The sequence below is a fragment of the Carcharodon carcharias genome, chromosome 5, assembly GCF_017639515.1.
Source record: "Carcharodon carcharias isolate sCarCar2 chromosome 5, sCarCar2.pri, whole genome shotgun sequence".
Classification (NCBI taxonomy): domain Eukaryota; kingdom Metazoa; phylum Chordata; class Chondrichthyes; order Lamniformes; family Lamnidae; genus Carcharodon; species Carcharodon carcharias.
In genome coordinates this window covers 138,297,802-138,317,979 of record NC_054471.1, presented here as the reverse complement: position 1 = coordinate 138,317,979, position 20,178 = coordinate 138,297,802, and the positions used below count along the sequence as shown (strand labels likewise).

Here is a 20,178-nt window from a genome sequence, read left to right as displayed (position 1 = left end):
GTAAGACACTAATTTTGCTAAGACACATACAAAATTTGCACATCTTCAAACCATATATATACATTATCGCAAGTAAAAGGAGCATTGCAAGATTCTGCACCTTTTAAACAAAAGCATGGGGAACATTAGTTTCCTGGTGCTGGGGATCCTCCATGACAACGCCTTGACCAGAGTCAACTTGCTAACCAGCATCTTTTTCTCATACAGTATAAATTGTTGCTCCCTTTAAAATTTGGCATTCTTGCATCTGTCCTGATGAGTGCAAAATGAAAAGCTTCGAAAGCACATTTCTTTATTCAGCAATACTTCTATACTTTCTTTTGTTACTTGCCTGAAACATTCACAGCTATAATGGCATAGAATGCAATATACCTTACAAATCCATTATCTCTGGTGAATTTTGCACTCCTCAAAATGAAAAATATTAATGTTTTGAAACGGAGTTTTCCCATTTCAGCCATTCATTGTCAGCACCTCAATTGGAAGCAGCATGCTTAGATGCAGAGCAAGGTTCTTTGTACTTCACCCAACAATTCACCTTAGAAGAGCACTGCTTACTGAAGCTGTGTGGCATTTTGCATTGTCCACATAAACTATTGGAACAAGATTGCTAACATAATGGCAGAAAAGTGCCCAGACTCATTTCACATAGGTCTCTGAAAGCCAAACAGAAGAAATCTCCATTACATTAATATTGGCTGGACCGGAATTGGATCCCAGAGGTGAAAGACCAGTGTGCTAAATATGGCATTGCTTGTCTGCAAGATAGCATTTTGAAGCAGAGGTACAAGTTAAAATCCAGTGTTCAATACTCAAAAACAAAATATGTAATATTGAATCTTATCCTTAATCAACACAGCTATATAAAAATGTGTTTTTCAGAAAATAGCAACATGATAATGTTGTTACGTGGACTCATTGTGGCTGTTTGATAACTTGTACATATTAGCTATTGGGGGATGGGTAGGAATGCACAACTTGCTGCAAGTGAAAGTAAGCAGAATTCCACAAAATGCTTTGGATAACTGTACAGAAATTTGAAAATTTTCTGTCCGGATTTTTCTTGAAAGAAAAATATTTTCTTCAAGAAAAATGTTGTGGTATTTAGAACAGAAAGTAATCCCACCAAGACTCTCTCTCCACTCAGAGAAATAACTGTCAAGAAGCATCAAAAGGATAAATCATACAAGTTAGAACAAAAAGCAGTAACTTGCAACAGCAATATTTATATTTATCACCAGATACCGTACAGATTTTTTTTCTCAATCAACTCACAGTATTGAACTTACAAATAGTTCACTGGTGCAAGTCAAATGATTATAATTAACAATGTCTAGCTCTGTAAAATTACATTTTTAACTATAACTTCAAGTTTTAGTCTGATGTTTTCCATATTTAAAGTAAGCATGCAACTTCTAGCATACATGAAAGGTGAAAATCCATAGTCACTTTAAATAGGTTCAGCTTAGTCCAATTTGTCAAAGGTCAAATTTTGTTCTATTCAAATTTAGCATCATGGGCCCTGCTTAAAAAAAAGGACCACAATCTGTTCTACTGGTCAAACGTAGACTTTTCTATTTTCTCCTTTATGTTTAAGTAGAATAAAAATAGCACTCATTAACCCCTGCCAAAAAATAGCTGTCCTTTCATTTGAAACTTCAAGGGTGGGGTGTTTGAATTTTGGTGAGTGTCTGAGTTGCTAAAGGAACCCAAATTTGCTGGTGCAATATGCATCCATAACCTTTGCAGTGCGGCAAGAAAGGATACTTGATCACTGGAAGCAAAATACATTAACCATCCATTATCTCAATTAGAGTTGACAAACTCACCAGAGCAAAGATGTCTTTCTAAAGTAAAAAGAAAATGAGTATGTATTCAATTCTATAATACTGCTATGTGTGGGCTACATGAGCACCCATGTGCCCTCACTAGATGACCTAGGGGTTGATGGCAGTCTCCAATGACCAACAACACATTTGGATTTACCTTCATAACTATTTTCAGCGAGGTTAAATTCCAAACTAAAATCATTCTTACAGATGATACTATTACACTATTCTTTCCATAGAAAGGGATTACATTTATGTGACATGGAATACTGAATTCAAGGAATTTTTATCTCAGCAACAGGAGGAAGATAGGTTATATAACTAATCTGTAACAAAATTAACTAAAACATTGTGCCTGTTACATAAACCCACAATTTGCTGGGAAAATATGTGTGACTTCAGAGCATGTCTCGTCATTTATCACTCATGCTCACTCAACCACGCTGGCTCCTTTTCAAACAAAGTCTTGATTTTAAAATGTTTTGAAATCTCTTCAAGGCCTTGCTCCTCCATATATTTGTAATATCCTCCAGCTTCACAGACCTTCGAGATACTTGTGTTCATCTAATTCTGGCCTCTTGGCCATCCCAAATTTTAACCTCTCCACGTTGGTGACTGTGCCTTCAATTGCCTAGGCCCTGAGTTCTGGAATACCATCCCTACATCCCTTCCCCCCTTTCTCCCTTTAAGATGTTCTTTAAAACCTACCACTTTGACCAAGATTTTGGTCATCTGACAAAATATCTCCTTATGAGGCTTGGTGACCTCATCGAGCTGTTATCAATTCACATTCCCAGCAATTTGTGTCACAATAGTGATACAGTCTGAGGAGTAAGGGGAAAAAGATCCTACTCACACCGCTCGCAATCCCTGAGCTAATGTAATCATGCTGTTTTATGCTTTGGTTTTGTCTAATTAAATGCACAGGAAATTGCAGCACAGTTTGGCTAAATTGGCACATGAATTACTTAAAATCATGTGTAACTTTTCGATTATGTTCTACATAAAATTTTAGGCCTGGATTTGGTGCCAGCAAGAAACCACAGCAAAATGTTATATAGTTACAAGATCATGATAATTGAGACAGAGTGCAGGCCGTTCATTGATATTTGGTAGTTTGTTGCCATTAGCTTTTACAGGATTCTCTCGATTTCAGCTCCAACCCTGAGAAGTGGCATTCACGCTGTTTCTCTGAGGTGTATGTCAATCTGCTGATATTATAGTGGGCAAACAAGAGAATCCCACACACCCCCAGAATTTCAAACTCTACATACATAGGACTTAGGAGCAGGAATAGGCCATTCAGCCCTCCAAACCTGCTCTGTCATTTGATAAGATGATGGCTGATCTGACTGTCGTCTCAACTCAACTCTACCTTCTTGTCTGTCCCCATTACTCTGACTGCCTTGTCTGTCAAAAATGTAACTCAGCCTTGAATAAATTCAGTGACCCAGCCTCCACTGCTTACTGTGGAACAGAATTCCACAGCCTAACAACAGACTAAAGAGTTTCTCTCAATCTCTGCCTTGTTCTTAAACTATGTCCCCTAGTTCTAGTCCTCCCTACAAGAGGAAACATCCTCCCAGTATCCATCAGGTATCTGTCAAGTCCCCTCAGTACTTAGGTAAAAACAAAAAAACTGCGGATGCTGGAAATCCAAAACAAAAACAAAAACAGAATTACCTGGAAAAACTCAGCAGGTCTGGCAGCATCAGCGGAGAAGAAAAGAGTTGACGTTTCGAGTCTTATGTGTTTCAAGATCGCCTCTCATTCTTCCAAAATCTAATGGGTATAGCCCCAACCTTTCACCCTTTCTTCATAAGATAAGCCCTTCATCTCAGGAATGAGTAGAGTGAACCTTCTCTAACACAACAATAGCCCTTTTCAAATAAGGAGACCAAAACTGTACACAGTACTCTAGATGTGGTCTCACCAAGGCCCTGTACTGCTGCAGTAAAACTTACAAATTTTTTTATTTCACTCCCCTTGCAATAAAAACCAACATTCCATTTGCCTTCCTATTCACTTGCTGTACCTGCGTGCCAACTTTTTGTGATGAATGTACCAGGACACTCAGATCCTTCTGTACCACTGAGTTCTGCAATCTCTCTCCATTTAAATATTATACCCGTTTTTCCGCTCTTCCTACTAAAATGGACAAGTTCACATTTTCCCACATTATGCCAAATTTTTGCCCACTCACTTAACTTCTCTACATCCCTTTGTAGACTCTCTACCTCCTCTTGACAACTTACTTTCCTACTTGTCTTGGTGTCATTAGCAAATTTAGCTACCATACATTTGGTTCCTTCATCCAAGTTGTATCTACTTAAACATTAGAAGACATTTTTTCCCAAAATAAGAGGCTTTAAAGTTTTCATAAATTATATAATAGCAAAATCTGTTAGATTTACTGTAACAAGTCGAATTAATTGTCCAAAGGATTGTGGGCTAGGTTTTTGCTTATCTGGTTCATTTCAGCAAGTTTGCATGTGGGGGAAAGAAATAATTAATTTTTCATCCAAACTTGTTGTGTGAACAGAGCACGTATTAAGGAGCAGTGGTCAATGAGAGGTAACACTTGTGGTGCAACCAATATAACTTACTCAGATATATTCTGGCAAATTTTACAATATGGTTTTTCTCAGATAATAATCAAAGAGGGGAGGTGGACAAAAACTAGAAAATATGTGAACCATAATTTCTCTTGCACATCATCTGGGATGTCACTGGCTGTATTCTGAGCGCAGCATCTGCTAAAGGCCCAGTCTGACCTCGAAATCCTCAGGATTCAGTCAGCTCAGTTAGCAGCGGTGCTAAAAAGTCACTCTTGGTGATGGACACCGAAATCCCTCAGTCGGAATATATTTTATGCCCTTACTGCCCTCAGTACTCCTTCTAATAGTGTGCAACATAGGAGGAATATAGCCATTGCTTGTTTTTGTTTAGTGTGTTACTTGGAACAGGAGATGCAAAGTATAGTTGAAATTTATTGCAACATTTTGCATCATGTTCTGGAATTTTAACATTATGTTTGCTGCACAGGCTACAAGCCGGCATTCATATTGCTAAATGCTTCTTTCTGTAGTATGAATTTAAATATCAACAAAAATCTACTGAAGTACCCAGCTGTTGTCACACCTTAGTCTAACCAAATAATTCTATTAGAGTAGATAAGCTGTTTTCTCATTATACTCCCAATGCTAAACTGAAACTCAGAAAGGATTTTTGGTGTTTCTTCTAAAGCTAGTCACAATAAACTGTTATCATACTTCAACAAGTAATAAATTGAACAGACTTAAACACTAATTCATTTTCTTTTTCCTAAAATAGGTAATGAAGTAAACTTGCCCCATTCGGTGAGCAATGAAGACAGTGAGCACAACAGCAACTCAAAATCCGCAAGTAAGCCATACGCAGTACTTTAACACAGGGCAATGTTGCCCCCTAACACAGACATAAGTTTAAGTGAACTATGCAAATTAAAGTTATATTTGACGACATCTCATTGTCATAACTGCTTGTATTTCAGATAGCAACAAGTTTTTGGAGAGCTACGTTCATTGTGCATTACTTACGACAGTAATTCTAAGGGCAGGATTTTCTGTTCGGCGTGCGCCCCAACGTCACCGCACGTCATTCCAATCTGTCGTTTGGCGGGCACGCACCAGAGTCGGCTGCCTGCCCACTGAACTGTCAAAGGCCTGTTAAGGCCATAAGTAAACTAATTAACCAATTCGACAGGGCTGCCCATCCAACCTTAAGGGCGGCGGGCAGGCGAAGAGCCCAGGCAGCCTTCACATTTTTCATGAAACCTCATCCAAGGGCGGGATGAGGTTTCATGAAGGGTTTATTAAATTAATAAGTATTTATTGAACATTTGACAAACATGTCCCAGCTCATGTGACGCTGACACATGAGGAGACATGTGTAAATGATTTCTAACTTTTTTTATTTTTAAGTTTCAAATTCAACTTAATCTCCCTGAGGCAGCTCTGTGCCTCAGGGAGATTTCTGTGCTCTTTCGTGCGCAAAAGAGAGCAGGCCCCAACTCTCCTTCCTCCCCCCGCCTGCACAGGAAGCGCTGAGCCCTACCGGGCGCACGTCATGCTGGGCGGGCCTTAATTGGCCTGCTCACGTAAAATGACGGCACGGAGCTGATTCCGGGCAGTGATCGGCTCTGTGCCTGCTCCTGACCGGCCCGCCTGACGGGGAGAAAACTCCCCCCCTAATATTTAATCATATCTATTTGAAACTAAGATCTGAAAATAATGCCCTCGATGAAACTTAGCAAAACAAAATGGCTCTTATTCCCACACATCACAAAATTATTTTCCCGTTTAATCAGTCTAACAAGAAAGTAGATTTAATTAGAAATCAATGAAGAGCTAATGGTCAGCGTTAGCTCTACATTTCAAAAATAGGCATACAAACATTAATAAAAATGGCCTGCTTATGCTAGTCATTGAAGTCTATATTGAAGAACCAAAGTAGCATTCCTCAGCTATTGCAAATGATAGCAGAACTCAAAGTAAAGTTACATGGCCCTGACCTTATTGCAAGTCAGAAAGGAGTTGCAGGTTTCTAGTCAATTTTTCTTCAAGCCCCTTAGATATACAAATTGTGCCATGGGGTGCAAGAGTAGCTATTGTAACATCTTTGCTCTTTTAACTATTTTGGAAGAGTTCAACCCTTCTGGGTGTCAATCATATAATTCTATTGGTACACTTGATGAACCCCAAACCAATAAAGTACTGGTGCTTGAACGTGCCAGATCAGTCAATTAAACCCTAGCTTTTCAGGTCTTCGAAAAATAGGAGTCCTGCGCAGGTCCAGGGAAGACAGAAAATGATGGTGCCCCTTAATGGCTCATTTTCTGTTGAAGGCAAGAAATATTGGGAGTGTATGCACCTCCACTGCTTAATTTTTAATTTCCTAATTCCCAGTTTGATTGCTGAATCCATTTTGAGGGCATATTCAAGACAATTGTTAGGGCATTCCTGCTACAACACCAGTTAGGCTAGCCTCAGTGCGGGAAAACTCTTGGAATCCATAATTCAAGATAAAATTGATAAATGTTGAGAGAAGCACAGCTTTGTTTAATCCAAGTCTTCTTTGAAAAATGTAGACGAGGCAGAGACATTGTATCTTTCATGGGAAAATTGGGTAAATATTTGAAGCAGACAAAGATGGGGGGCCAGGGGTCGACTGGAGCAGTGGGATTGGTTTTGAATTGCTGTAGAATAGAGGCTGGTGCAGGCACAATAGACTGAATGGCTTCTTTGTATGCGGCAAACCTTTATGGTTCAATGGATCTATCTTCAGGGAATGAGAGAAAAAAATAAAATAAAACTTCCCTCCATAGAAAATAATACTCAGCTTTACTTCCCGGGACTGTCGTGTTGTCAACGGTTTGATTACTTGATATTAAATCATCGACAAGCCAGATCTTGATGAGGCTTAACAACAGAAAGACTGAAGCCATTCTGTTTGGTTCCTGCTAGAAACGTAACACTTTGACCCTTGATTCCATTCCCTTTCCTGCTGCTCCGTCTGACTGAACCTAACAATGTGGATCCTACTTGTCACTAAAATCATCTCTTATGTGAGCTCATTACCACCACTACTGAAACACACAGCTATTCCTTTGTCACCCTTAGGGCTGATCTTTTCCAATGGCATTCTCACTCGCCTCCAAAGACCCATCCAACTCATATAGAGTTTTACCACTCACATCCATCTTGTATTAAGTCCTGTTCACCTGTTGCTCCCATGCTCCGATTCCAATATTCTGAGCGTCAGATATATGCTTTTTTATGGCCTCTCTTTGCCAAATCTCTGTCGTCCCCTTCCAGGTTAGGTTCTGTATACAATTCTCCACTCTGCAAACTTCATCCTCCTACGTGTTTTCCTCCCCTCTGATCCACCATTGGTAGAACAGCCTGTAGTCAACTTTACTATATATTCTGGAAATATATCCTCAGACTCCTCCATCATGCTATATCTATGACCACCTTCCTAAAACCTGACATTTCAACATTCGGTCAGCCTTCCTAGTTCCTCATCTTAGTCCAACTCAGCTGACACACACTGAAGCACTTTGGTACACTTACTACATTAAAGATCCTTTATAAACATTAGCTACTATTGTTGTCATTTACTCTCAAGATTCACACACTAATAGTCACGTCGGCAAGAAACTAGAAGGTGCTAGTAGTCTCGCAAACATATGCTGGAAAACCTGTAGGAGGAGGAAGAAATTTGTCAATGAAAAAGAATCATAAAGACGATGTCATTTACCTTTACCAAGTGTGGGAGGGTTGATTTGTCACAATAAACGTAGACTACATTAAAGAAATAGAGTAACTGGAACTAATTCCAACAAATTAGATTAATAAAGCAGATTTTTTTTATAACTCCACTGCCACAAATGTCTGTAGTTTAGAAAAATATTAAGAATTAAAATATTTTTGCAATAAGTTAAGTTAATGGGTTTATTTTGTAAATAGCAGTCAACAAGATCCTGATTTATACAACATCTACAGTATGTACACTGGTGGTTAATATTTGATGGCGTAAGTTTCCAACTGACCACCATCAGAACACTTTTCCTTCCTAAACTGTCAGGAAAGGAGTGTTTTATCTTCATAAATCACAGGTTTCTAGTGTGTTTTGTATGTTCTGAAATATTTGATTTAAAAATATACATTTTAGAGTGCATTTGAATTATTTGCATCTTTTTATGTTGATTTTAAGGTACTTTGTGGGAAGAAACTATGTGTGTATTTAAACCATCTAAAAATGGAATGCTTTTCATAGTCAAAGCTACTCTGAACAGGACACAAATTGGGAAGTGATAACTGCTGCCTATCTTGAAGCCAATATAAATAATGCCTGTGGCACCAACACATGAAACCACTGTCATTCACCATTTCCTTTTTTGGAAATCACTGGGAGTTTACCACATCACACTGCTGCAGCAGAATCTGAGCTCATTACAGTGGGTTCCCCACAGGATGTTCCAATGTTAAAAAAACTAATACGGGATGGTGGAGGAACTGGAAAGCAAATCAACTATCATCAGACCTATTGTGTACCTTGTGGTTAAAGAGCACTAGAGCAGTATTCTAATAGCAAGTCTTTGCTTTTATTCTAATAGAAAGTCCATCTTGTTGAGACCCAACTCAATTCCTGTACCACCACGATTGGCTAATGCTGAACTATATGACTGGCTGGAAGGCAAATATTTCTGTTCCGTCAAAGTTTCTTCATGACTGAAGCCACCTTTTTCAAATATTGGCAGTTGCACCTGTATGCTTCTAGCTCTGACTCCTTCTTTGCTCCCATTTTGATTTAACTTGATGGTGTGCAATTTCAGCTTCTGTCCAACCCTCAGTTGAATCTTAAGCCTCACTTTAGGTCCACAGCCAAAACCACCTTCTTCTATCTCCAAAACATTGCTGAATGTAAAAACTCATATCAACACTTTCACCAGCTCCAGGAGTGATTTCTCTATGCCGCCTTCACTTATTGGGAAGTTCAACTTGAGATTATATGAGAAGCCCCGTGCACCAATCCTTGTGAAATTTTCACTTGCTTCTGTGCCCCAGTGAATGGCCCTTGCTCATCTTAACCTTCAAAGCACTCCATAAACTCACACAGCCTTCTTCAGCCCTATGTTAGTCTACTTTCTGTTCTTCTAATGAGCCAAAATTTGTTACAGCTCCATATTAACAAGGCATCTCCGAAGGCTTTTTGCTGCAGGTGTCAAGATGAAAAGATGGTTCTCACTTCCCTAAACGGGAAAGGTTAAATTAGTTTTACACAAACCAAGGCTCTGACACATCTGTTTCATTTAACATCTTTAGCAGAATTGCTTTTCTGAGATGGGACATTTTATTTTCCTCAGATTGTTTCCACCATTGAAGGTCTACCTTCAGCTATAATGCTCTGTCCACTACAATAATTTTCTGAAACAGTTTTATTTCACTATATCCTTCCCTTCAAACAAACCAATTCTTTGTCTATGCCTTTGTCCTCCTTCCCCCAACAAATTCATCCATTCTCATTTTTTTAATTCATTCATGGGACATGGGCATCACTGGCTAGGCCATCATTTATTGCCCATCCCTAATTGCCCTTTTTCAGGGGGCATTTAGGAGTCAACCACGTTGCTGTGGGCCTGGAGTCACATGTAGGCCAGACCAGGTAAGATTTCCTTCCCCAAAGGACATTAGTGAACCAGATGGGTTTTTACAACAATGGTTTCATGGTTATCATTAGATAATTCCAGATATTTATTGAACTTAAATTTCACCATCTGCCATGGCAGGATTCGACTCAGGTCCCCAGAGTATCACCCTGGATCTCTGGTCCAGCAACAATACCACAACACCATCTCCGCCCCTATAGGTACCCATCTTTTGAGACCTACTCCAATGAGACTTGCACTGAGACCCATTTCTATATGAAGAGCATTATATAATCTTGTTAACTATTATTGATAGGAGACATTATGAAAAGGATAAAAAAAAATTTAAACTGTCAATGGATAGGTTCCATTGAGATTTGCACCCACTTATATCTATAATGTTGGCACAAAAAACTATGGAGCTTAAATGATTTGGGCTCAAATGAGTTACACATAATTATAGTGTGCCCAATCTCCTCAATATTTTATAGCCTTTGGATCAAACTCGCCATTTGAGTGAATCGCTGCCTACTAAACTAACAACTGTCAAATCCAAGGATCCTCAAATTACACTTGTTGGAAAGTATCTCGACACTGCAACCACATTTTTAGGTCCAACTGGAAATGAAAGGATTCTACTCGTCAATTCACTGCAATTTTTGAGCGTTAAAAAAAAACACCTCTGAAATGAGGCGATGGTGTAGTGGTATTGTCGCTGGACTAGTATTCCAGAGACCCAGGGTAATGCCCTAGGGGGTTGGGTTCGAATCCTGCCACAGCAAATGGTGGAATTTGAATTCAATAAAAATCTGGAATTAAAAGTCTAATGATGGCCATGAAACAATTGTTGTAAAAACCCATCTGGTTCATTAATGTCCCTTAGGGAGGGAAATCTGTTGGCCTACATGTAACTCCAGGCCCACAGCAATGTGGCTGACTCTTAAATGCCCTCTGAGCAAAAGCAATTAGGGATGGGCAATATATGCTGGTCTAACCATTGATGCCCACATCCCATGAATGAATTAAAAAAAAATCTCACTCTATATTTCTATTAATGGATTTTTATGGCATAAGTTACATTAAAAACTGAGATACTTCCTTGATTACAGATTCTTAAACTTACAAAGAAGAAGTATATTGGTATGGATTTAATGTTTCTTTGGGCCCTTATTATTTAGATTGATTTATGTTCATTTAAAGTTTGGGTATATTCTAACACAATTCGGAGTACACGGGTCTAACTTCTATGTTATACCCAAGGAGGAAACTCCAGGGCAAAAGATTTATATTTATCTGATTCCTTTCCCCAATAACATTTTTACAATCACCTCAATTACAGTGTCACTCTAATTTATCTCAAACTATGCACAAATCAAGACACTATGTGAATTAGGATGATCGCTTCTTGCCCTACTAAACCTAACATCTGCAGCAATGTTGCTCATTAAATGGACTTCTGTTACTGTTTTACAACTGTGCTCGGAACTTTCTTTTCTAAAAATCTGTGATGAAGATAAGAGGTTGAGAGAACTTCTTGCAAAGCTTTCCTCAAATATCGTAATTTGGCCAAAAAAGTTAAAATATTCAAATGTTCATAATTGTTTTCCTTCCCCAAAACAGGCAATGAAGCAAAAGGGCATGAAACACCAAGCAAAGAAAACAATGATGACTCTAATTCTGCAAGTAAGCTCTTTTCAATATTCACAAGGCTTATTCAATGTTCACATTAAGGGCAATTAAATGAGCTATGCAAATACCAATACTTTATTGCTGCTTTTTATTCTAAATTCAGAGCTTCAAGTTAAAGTTCAGTGAAGATAGCAATATTTCTTACAACGTTTATATCAACAGCTTAATTTTATTGCACAAAATACAAAACTTAGTAGCTGCATTTATGTTTACTATTCTTTCCCAAAATAGGTCATCAAGTAAAGGGGAAATATTCATGGAGGATTGATAAGAATGGGCAAAATGGCGGATCTAATTCTGCTAGTACGTAAGGTTTAATCTTTTTATGCACAACAGATTTAATAATGAGAAATAAAAGCCTTTGTCCTCGCTGGCAAAAGCTCAAATTATCAATTTTAGATATGAAATTAGAAGGCCTAGCCTGAGAAATCCACAATCTATTGCCATACTCTTGTTAGAAGTCTGATCGGGGCCCAGTGAAAGGGGTTAAAAATCAGTCAGGTCCTGTGTGTAATGGATCCTGGCCTTTCTTAACAGTTTCCAGAAGGGTTTGTTTGGGGTGAAACCTTCAGCTGCTCCAAACATGGCTCCAAAGGAAAATGAAGGCTATGGAGAATGAATTTCCAAATCAGGAATTTCCTTCCTCTGCCTGAATTTTGTCAGCCACTCTAGAATACCAGATAGAATTAGGCATCCTGACACTTGGGTCTGGCATATATGGTACTAAACTTCAGGTCCAGACCCAGGGCCTTGCCTGGATTCGCTGAATAATATCTGAATCAATGGAGTCTATATATACTTTAGGCTGGTACAGGCAAAAGTTGCTCAAGTCCCCCTGAAATGGCCTACCAAGCTACTCAGTTCATGGGCATTTAGGGATGGGCAACAAATGCTGGCCTTATCAGCGGCGCCTACAGCCCATGAAAGAATAAAAGAACTGGCTAGCATTGCTTTTCCTGATTATTTCTTCAGGTTAGCAACTGATTGGATTATTTACAGTAGAAGAATTCTGATAACTCCAGATATGTCAGGAGCGGATTCTAGATTCATGAATTGTGCCCAAGAATGACATTTGCAATTTTCCAATCCTATTATTTAAGAGAGTTGGAGAGACAATCCAGGTAACTACAAACCTGGCAATTTAACATCCATTTAGGGAAGTTAGTGGAATCATCAGAGGCAGAGCAACTGAGCACTTGACAAGTATCAGTGAGGGGTAGGTCAAAGTCTGACAGTCATACTGAAATTTTTTTGAGGACCAACAGCATGGTGGATAGCGGAGTGCTACTGTTGCCTTTATCAACTTCCAAAAAGCATATAAGGTTCTGTAAAAGAGATTAATAACTATGAGAACACATGGAATTGGAGGTAGCCTTGTGATGTGTGAAGGTAATTAGTTTGGAGATAGGAGACAGAAGTTAAGAAATTCAGCTCCGGAGTGTGAACGGAGCCAGCGCTATGGAAGGTGGGGGCTCTCCCAGTTGAGTGCACAGCACCTATGCTGGGATGGGCATTCATGTGGGGATACCATACATGTGTCAGAAGCTCCCAACTGACCAGACTGTGGCATCAATTCACCCAGTAGAAACTTGGACCATGCAGATCCAATCAACAAATTGGTTTGTCACCAAAAAACAGTCATGCAGCTGAAAGAGGCATCACCACAAGTTTGATTTAAAAGTCCAGGCACCAAACCTGAAAGTAATGTAACTTAGGCTAACAATTGCTATGCAAAGTTTCAGGAGGTACCTTTTTGGAGGTGTGGTAGGGAGTTACTGGCTTTGGCAGGGAGTGCTGCTACATCTTCAGAGAGAAGGCAGAGGGTTTCGTGATCTATTCACACAAAAAGCTACAACAGATATTGGGCTGCAGTTGCAGTATCTCTGGGTCTGCAACCTGACAGGGAAATGGACCGGAAGCTGTGGAGAGAATCATAGGATGGTTATAGCACAGAAGGAAGCCATCTGGCTTGTTGTGTCTGTGCCAGCTCTCTGGAACAGCAATGCACTTGGTGCCACTACTCTGCCTTAACCATGTAGCCTGCAATTTTTTCCTCTTTAGATAATAATCCAAAACACTTTTTAAAGCTACAATTGAATCTGATTCCACCATACTCTCAGGACGTGCATCCCAGATCCCAACAGTTTGCTATGTAGAGGAGTTTTTCCTCATGTTAGTATTGATTCTTTTGTCATTCACTTTAAACCAGTGTCATCTGGTTCACAATCCTTTAACCAATGAAAATAATTTTACCTTTATCTACTCTGTCCAGACTCTACATGATTTGGAATACCACTATCAAATCTCCTATTAACTTCCTCTTCTTCAAGAACAGCCCCAGTTTCTTCCATCTATCTAACTAACTGAAGTTCCTCAATACTCCAGTTGAGGCCAAACAAGTATTTTAAACAGGTGTACCATAACTTAATAGACATCTAACTCATCCTTGGAGCAACATCTAAAAACAAATGAACTTGGATAGCAAAATCCAGTAAATTAACCATCATGAGCAACACAAACAATAATCATGGTACAACAGATTGCTTAAAACATTTTAAGCAATATTTTATATCTTGTATTCATTACAATGTAAGTAAGCACAAGAAAATGTTACTTACTTCTAGGTCTAAGTGGTGTGTAGGCTAATGGCTTACAACTCCCCTGACTTACCAAATTGCTATTTCACTGCACTTTTGAGATAGCGTTGTTCAATTTTATATAAAGTGCTGGTTCCTGAAACATATTCTAATTATTTTAAGATCTTGGACATGAAATTTTAAGCATGACTTACTTTGCCTAAACTGTTTTCAATCCATTTCATGTATGTGGTGAAACTAAGCAGAAAACTAATTCTACGAACTAAAGGAATTCTTTAAATTCAAACCAACTTTGTAAACAGAAAATCCATCAACTGAAGTGAAAGCTAATCAGAAATGAATTGCTGTGGTATATCTGACGTGCATCATTTGAACTTCAGCTGCTCAGTTTATGAGGTCACCTCCACTCAATAGTTTATTTCCTATAAATATGTATCTGCTTGATATTGCATTGTTTACCCCTCTTCTCAGAGTAATACCTCGTCATCAACCTCACTTTCCTCTCTAATATCCTTTCGTGCCTCCCATCTTCATGCCCTTATGTCCTAAAATTCCTTGTTTCAACTCCTCCAGTCTATCTTCTTCACCTTTACAGCAATCAAACCAAAGTCCTGGCTGGCATCATCTGTGACAATGACCTGTGCATTTTCCTTCCTTTCCCTCCTTGATCGATAAGTTGAATTTCAGGCATCATCCTTCAATGCCTGCCTTGTTCATCCAAGAAATAACTTGTATGTATTCAGTACCTTTTAGAGAGCCAGAACATCCCAAAGTGCTTCACAGCCAGTGAAGTACTTTTCAAGTAATGTGGAGAAAAATGACAGCCAAACCGCACTCACCAAAGTCCTACGCAGTGAGAAAAATGGCCAGATAATTTGTTTTAGTCATGTTGGTTGAGTGGATAAATGGTGTCCAAGGAATTGGGGAAATGTGCGCTCTTGTTCCTGAGAGAACTTTAGTATAATGTTCATTTCAAAGGTTGCACTACCAGCCTCATCACAGATCTCATAAGACAGGCAAACATGCACAATTTCCAGCAGATGTCAGTGTCTAGCAATGGGAACCCTGCATAATGCTCTCATCACTTTGTCTATTAGATAAACTGTAGCACCCATCCTGCTTTGTTAGCTGGGGTTTACTAATTCAGCAGACAACAAACCTTGCTGATCCCTAAAAGGATACACCATACCAAATGTGGTACATTTATCCAAAATAAATGTTCTTAATAAAAGATAGGTCCAAAGTTAGGTATGCCATTCCATTCTATTTTCATTTTTAATTTAATTTTCTAAAAAACTAAGTAAAGCTTCACATCTATAGCAATTTATCAATTTCTTCCAATACCTGCTCAGTATTTAAAACAGTGCAAGTATTGTTCTAAAATCCTCGCTGCTTCAAATATTTTCTGTATCTGACCTTCTTTTACGTTTCAATATAGATGCACAGGGGGTAATATTCCAACTTGGTACTTCTGTTGGGGAATCTTGCACACCTGTAGCATGTATCAAAAATTTCAGAGATGCATGGCACACTATTTCCTGATTGTTATTTTTAAATGATCAGAAATTGAACACAGCACATGCCCAAACTTATAGAAGCAGAAAATTAAACTTAAAAGGCTCTACACTACTGAGGGCAAAAATGACCAATTTTTCAGGTTGTTATATTGATCCACCCAAATAATCAATAATATGACAGGCATAACAAAGAATCAGTGCACATTTGTAACAGTATTTTCTTAGCCGCATTGAATACATGGCTGCTTGTGAACAGTCAATTACATACATTTTACATTTAAAGCTATTAATTTCAGAGATTTGGGCTCAGACCTTTGAGCAATATAGCTGTGGGAATGCAGTTGAACAGTGTAATTTTCTGCATAATAATCTCATCCCAATAAAACCAAAATGGAATATAGGGAAAATGGAAAGCAGCCCAGTCAAAATCACTGTTGCACATCTTACAGAGTTTGGTCACAGTCAGAAAGGAACAAAACAAAATCCTAAAAGGAGATTGCTTTCTCAACTTCAACATTGGGAATGGTGCATGGTTAGATGAGATCTCAGAAGAGACCAAATTAACTTATGAAATGTTAAAATAACAAAAATAAAAGTTAATCTACTTTCTTTTCCTCATACAACCTTCGTGAAAAAAAATTGGCTGAGGAAACAGCAAGTCTTGGTGAATAGATGCTTTTCGGGCTGGAGGAAGATTGTAGTGGAGTTCCCCAGGTGTCAGTGTTGGGACACTTACTTTTCCTGACTGGAAGCATTATGATTTGTGAGGATAATCACAGAACTTCAAAAAGGCACATACAAATTTGTGAAATGGGCTGACAGTTGGTAGATGAAGTTCAATGTGTGATTCATTTGGTAGGAAAGGCATGGAGAGAAAATATAGAATAAAGGGTATAATCCTAAATGGGGTGCAAGAGCAGAGGGACCTTGGTGAATATGTGTATAAATCATTGAAGGTGGCAGTAAAGATTGAGGGAGTAGTTTAAAAAAGCATACAGCATCCTAAGCTTTATTAATAGAGCAGGAAGGTTATGTTGAACTTATATAATTTTTTTTATTTGTTCATGGGTTGTGGGAGTTACCAACTAGGTCAGCATTGATATCCATCTCTAACTGCCCTTGAGAACTGAATGAATGACTTTCAGAGAGCATTTAAAAGTCAACCACATTGCTATGGGTCTGGAGTCACATGTAGGCCAAAGCAAGTAAGGATTGCAGATTTCACCTTCTCTGAAGGACATTACTGAACTAGATGGGGTTTTATAATTGGCTGACAATGGTTTAGTCATCACAAGACCTTTAATTCTAAATTTTTTATTGAACTCAAATTTCACCATCTGCCATGATGGGATTTGAACCTGGGTCCCCAGAGCCTTACCCTGGGGTTCTGGATTACTAGTCCAGTGACAATACTACTATACCACCACATCCCCTCAATGAGCTTGGCCCCAGCTGTACTACATCCAGTTCTGCACTTCAGGAAAGGTGTGTAGAAAAGATTCATTAGAATGATTCCAGGGATGAGAAACTTCAGGTTCGAAGAAAGATTGGAGAAGTTGGGACTATTTTCCTTGAAGGAAAGAAGGCTGAGAAGGGATTTGATCGAGGTATACAAAATCATAACGGGTTTGGACAGAGTAGATAGGGAGAAACTGGTCCCACTCATGAAATGATTGAGAACAAGGGAGCACAGATTTAAGATAATTGGCAAAAGAAGCAAAAGCAATATGAGAAAAAAAAATTCCATGCAGTGAGTGGTCAAGGTCTGGAATGCACTGCTTGAGAGGGTGGTGGAGGCAGGTGCAATCGAGGCATTTAAAAGAGAATTAGAATGTTATTTGAAAAGGAACATTATGCAGGGTTATGGGGAGAAAGCAGGAGAATGGTATTAAGTAGATTGCTCATTCAGACATGATGCACCGAATGGCCTCCTTCTGCACTGTAAAAATTCTGTGCTTGTGAATTTTTTATATTCGTTCCTGAGATGCGGGTGTCACTGGCTAGGCCAGCATTTATTGCCCATCCCTAATTGCCCTTGTTCAGAGAGCATTTAAGAGTCAACCACATTGTGGGTCTGGAGCCATGTGTAGGCCAGACCAGGTAAGGACAGCAGATTTCCTTCCCTAAAGGACATTAGTGAACCAGATGGGTTTTCATAAAAATCAGCAATGATTTCACAGTCATCAGACTCTTAATTCCAGACTTTTTTTTAATTACATTCAAATTTTACCATTTGCTGTGGTGGGATTCGAATCCAGTTCCCCATAGCATCACCCTGAGTCTCAGGAATACTACTCCAGTGATAATACCACTATGCCACCCATAATTTTGATCAACAGAATGCATAAATCCACAAATTCAATCTGTGCATAAGTAAAAATGTTAATAGTTTAAGGATATTACTCACAAAAATGCAAAGCTGCTGTTGTCTATATCTAATACACATAACAATTAAAGGTGCTGCTGGGATTACCATGTTTAAAACTTTCCATTATATATTCCAAAGATAATATCTTATGTTGATTCTAACATACTTTCATTTATGTAATTGTGCATTTTTTTTTAAAGTGAAAAGATTCGATATTATACTTATTTTGTCTTTCCAAAAATAGGTCCTGAAACAAAAGGAAAATATTCACAAAGGTCTTCTGAAGAAAATGAACAGAATGGTCACTCCAATTCAGGTAGTAGGCAACAAGTCATTTTATTTCTGTTCTTCGTCGGTGCATTCAGGTGACAAGTTTAGCAACAGTGTGAAGAAGCTTTCACTTTGCAAGTGGTAAACTTGTGCAAAATAAATGTGGAGGTCAAGAACAGTGCACACATGTTGAGAGTTCAAACCCTCTCAAACTGCAAAAGTGAATTCAATTAATCCAGCTTGTCGTACAAATTCAATTGGGCCACAGAATTCTTTCGGGAGACTTTCACCCTTACTGCAGCATACAGGGAGGTGGTGGTGTAATGATATTGTCACTAGACCAGTGATCCAGAGACCTAGTATAATGCGCTGGGATCTCGGGTTCACATCAGATTGTCTTTCCCTCTTGTTGGTTCCCTCACCACCTGCCGCTGAGCAAGTCTGTCAACTATATCCTTTAGGATTCTGCCAACCCGGTCTGAGGTGATGCTACCTAGCCACTCTTGGTGATGGACATTGAAGTCCCCCACGCAGAGTAAACTGCCAGAAGGCGCAATCTGAATTCAATAAAAGTCTGGAATTAAAGTCTAATGGTGAACATGAAACCATTGTCAGTTGTCGTAAAAACAGGTTCACTAATGTCCCTTAGAGAAGGAAATCTGCCATCCTTACCTGATCTGACCTAGATGTGACTCCTGTCCATCAGCAATATGGTTGGCTCTTAACTACCCTCTCAGTAGCAAGCCACTCAGTTGTACCAAACCACTAAAAAGTCTAAAACGAATGAAACCATACAGAACACTCGGCATCGCGTAGGCACCGGAAACGACAACAGCAAACTCAGCCCTGTAAAGTCCTCCTTAGTAACATCAGGGGCCTCGTGCCAAAATTGGGAGAGCTGTCTCACAGACTAGTCAAGCAACAGCCTGACATTACCTTTAAGGTATGATTCGGTTATTATGACTATGTCCCAGCACTACCATCGTCATCCTTTGGTATATCATGCCCCACCTGCAGGGCAGCCCTGGCAGAGGTGGCGGCACAGTAGTACACAGTCGGGATCAGACCTCAGACCGAGCTGGCAGAGTCCTAAAATACATAGCTGCTACACTGGGTCTGCAAGGGAACCAACAAAGGGAAAACATACCTGACCTCATCATCACCAACCTGCTTGCCGCAGATACATCTGTCCATTAAAGTGCTGATAGAAGTGACCACTGCACAGTCCTTGTGGAGACAAAGTCCCGTCTTCACACTAAGGATACCCTCCATCGTGTTGTGTGGCACCACTACTGTGCTAAAAGGGATAGATTTTGAACCGATCTAGCAACTCAAGACTGGGCAGCCATGAGACGCAGTGGGCCATCAGCAGAATTGTACTCAACCACAATCTGTAACCTAATGGCCCAGCATATCCCTCATTCTACCATTACTACCAAGCCAGGGGATCAACCCTGGTTCAATGAAGAATGCAGGAGGGCATGCCAGGAGGAAGAATGGGCATACCTACAAATGAGATATCAACTGGGTGAAGCTACAACACAGGACTATTTGTGTGCCAAACAGCATAACCAGCAATCAAAAGACAGAACTAAGCGATTCCACAACTAATGGATCAGATTTAAGCTCTGCAGTCCTGCTACATCCAGTTGTGAATGGTAGTGGACAATTAAACAACTCACTGGAGGAGGCTCCACAAAAATATCCCCATTCTCAA

The 20,178-nt window shown here is 39.3% G+C and overlaps 2 protein-coding genes across 3 annotated transcripts in view; one reads left to right on the top strand and one right to left on the bottom strand.

Moving 5' to 3' along the window:
- The window catches only part of nt5dc1 (5'-nucleotidase domain containing 1), a 602,479-nt gene that overhangs the window by 506,997 nt on the left and 75,304 nt on the right, over window positions 1-20,178 (bottom strand). The gene's annotated exons all lie outside the window — the stretch shown is intronic.
- Window positions 1-20,178, top strand: part of LOC121278070 (filaggrin-2-like) — a 64,974-nt gene that overhangs the window by 1,728 nt on the left and 43,068 nt on the right. Inside the window, exons 2-4 of the mRNA XM_041188125.1 lie at window positions 5,163-5,234; window positions 11,641-11,703; window positions 18,436-18,507. Coding sequence (XP_041044059.1) covers window positions 5,163-5,234; window positions 11,641-11,703; window positions 18,436-18,507 — 207 coding nt within the window. The remainder of the gene's footprint in view (window positions 1-5,162; window positions 5,235-11,640; window positions 11,704-18,435; window positions 18,508-20,178) is intronic.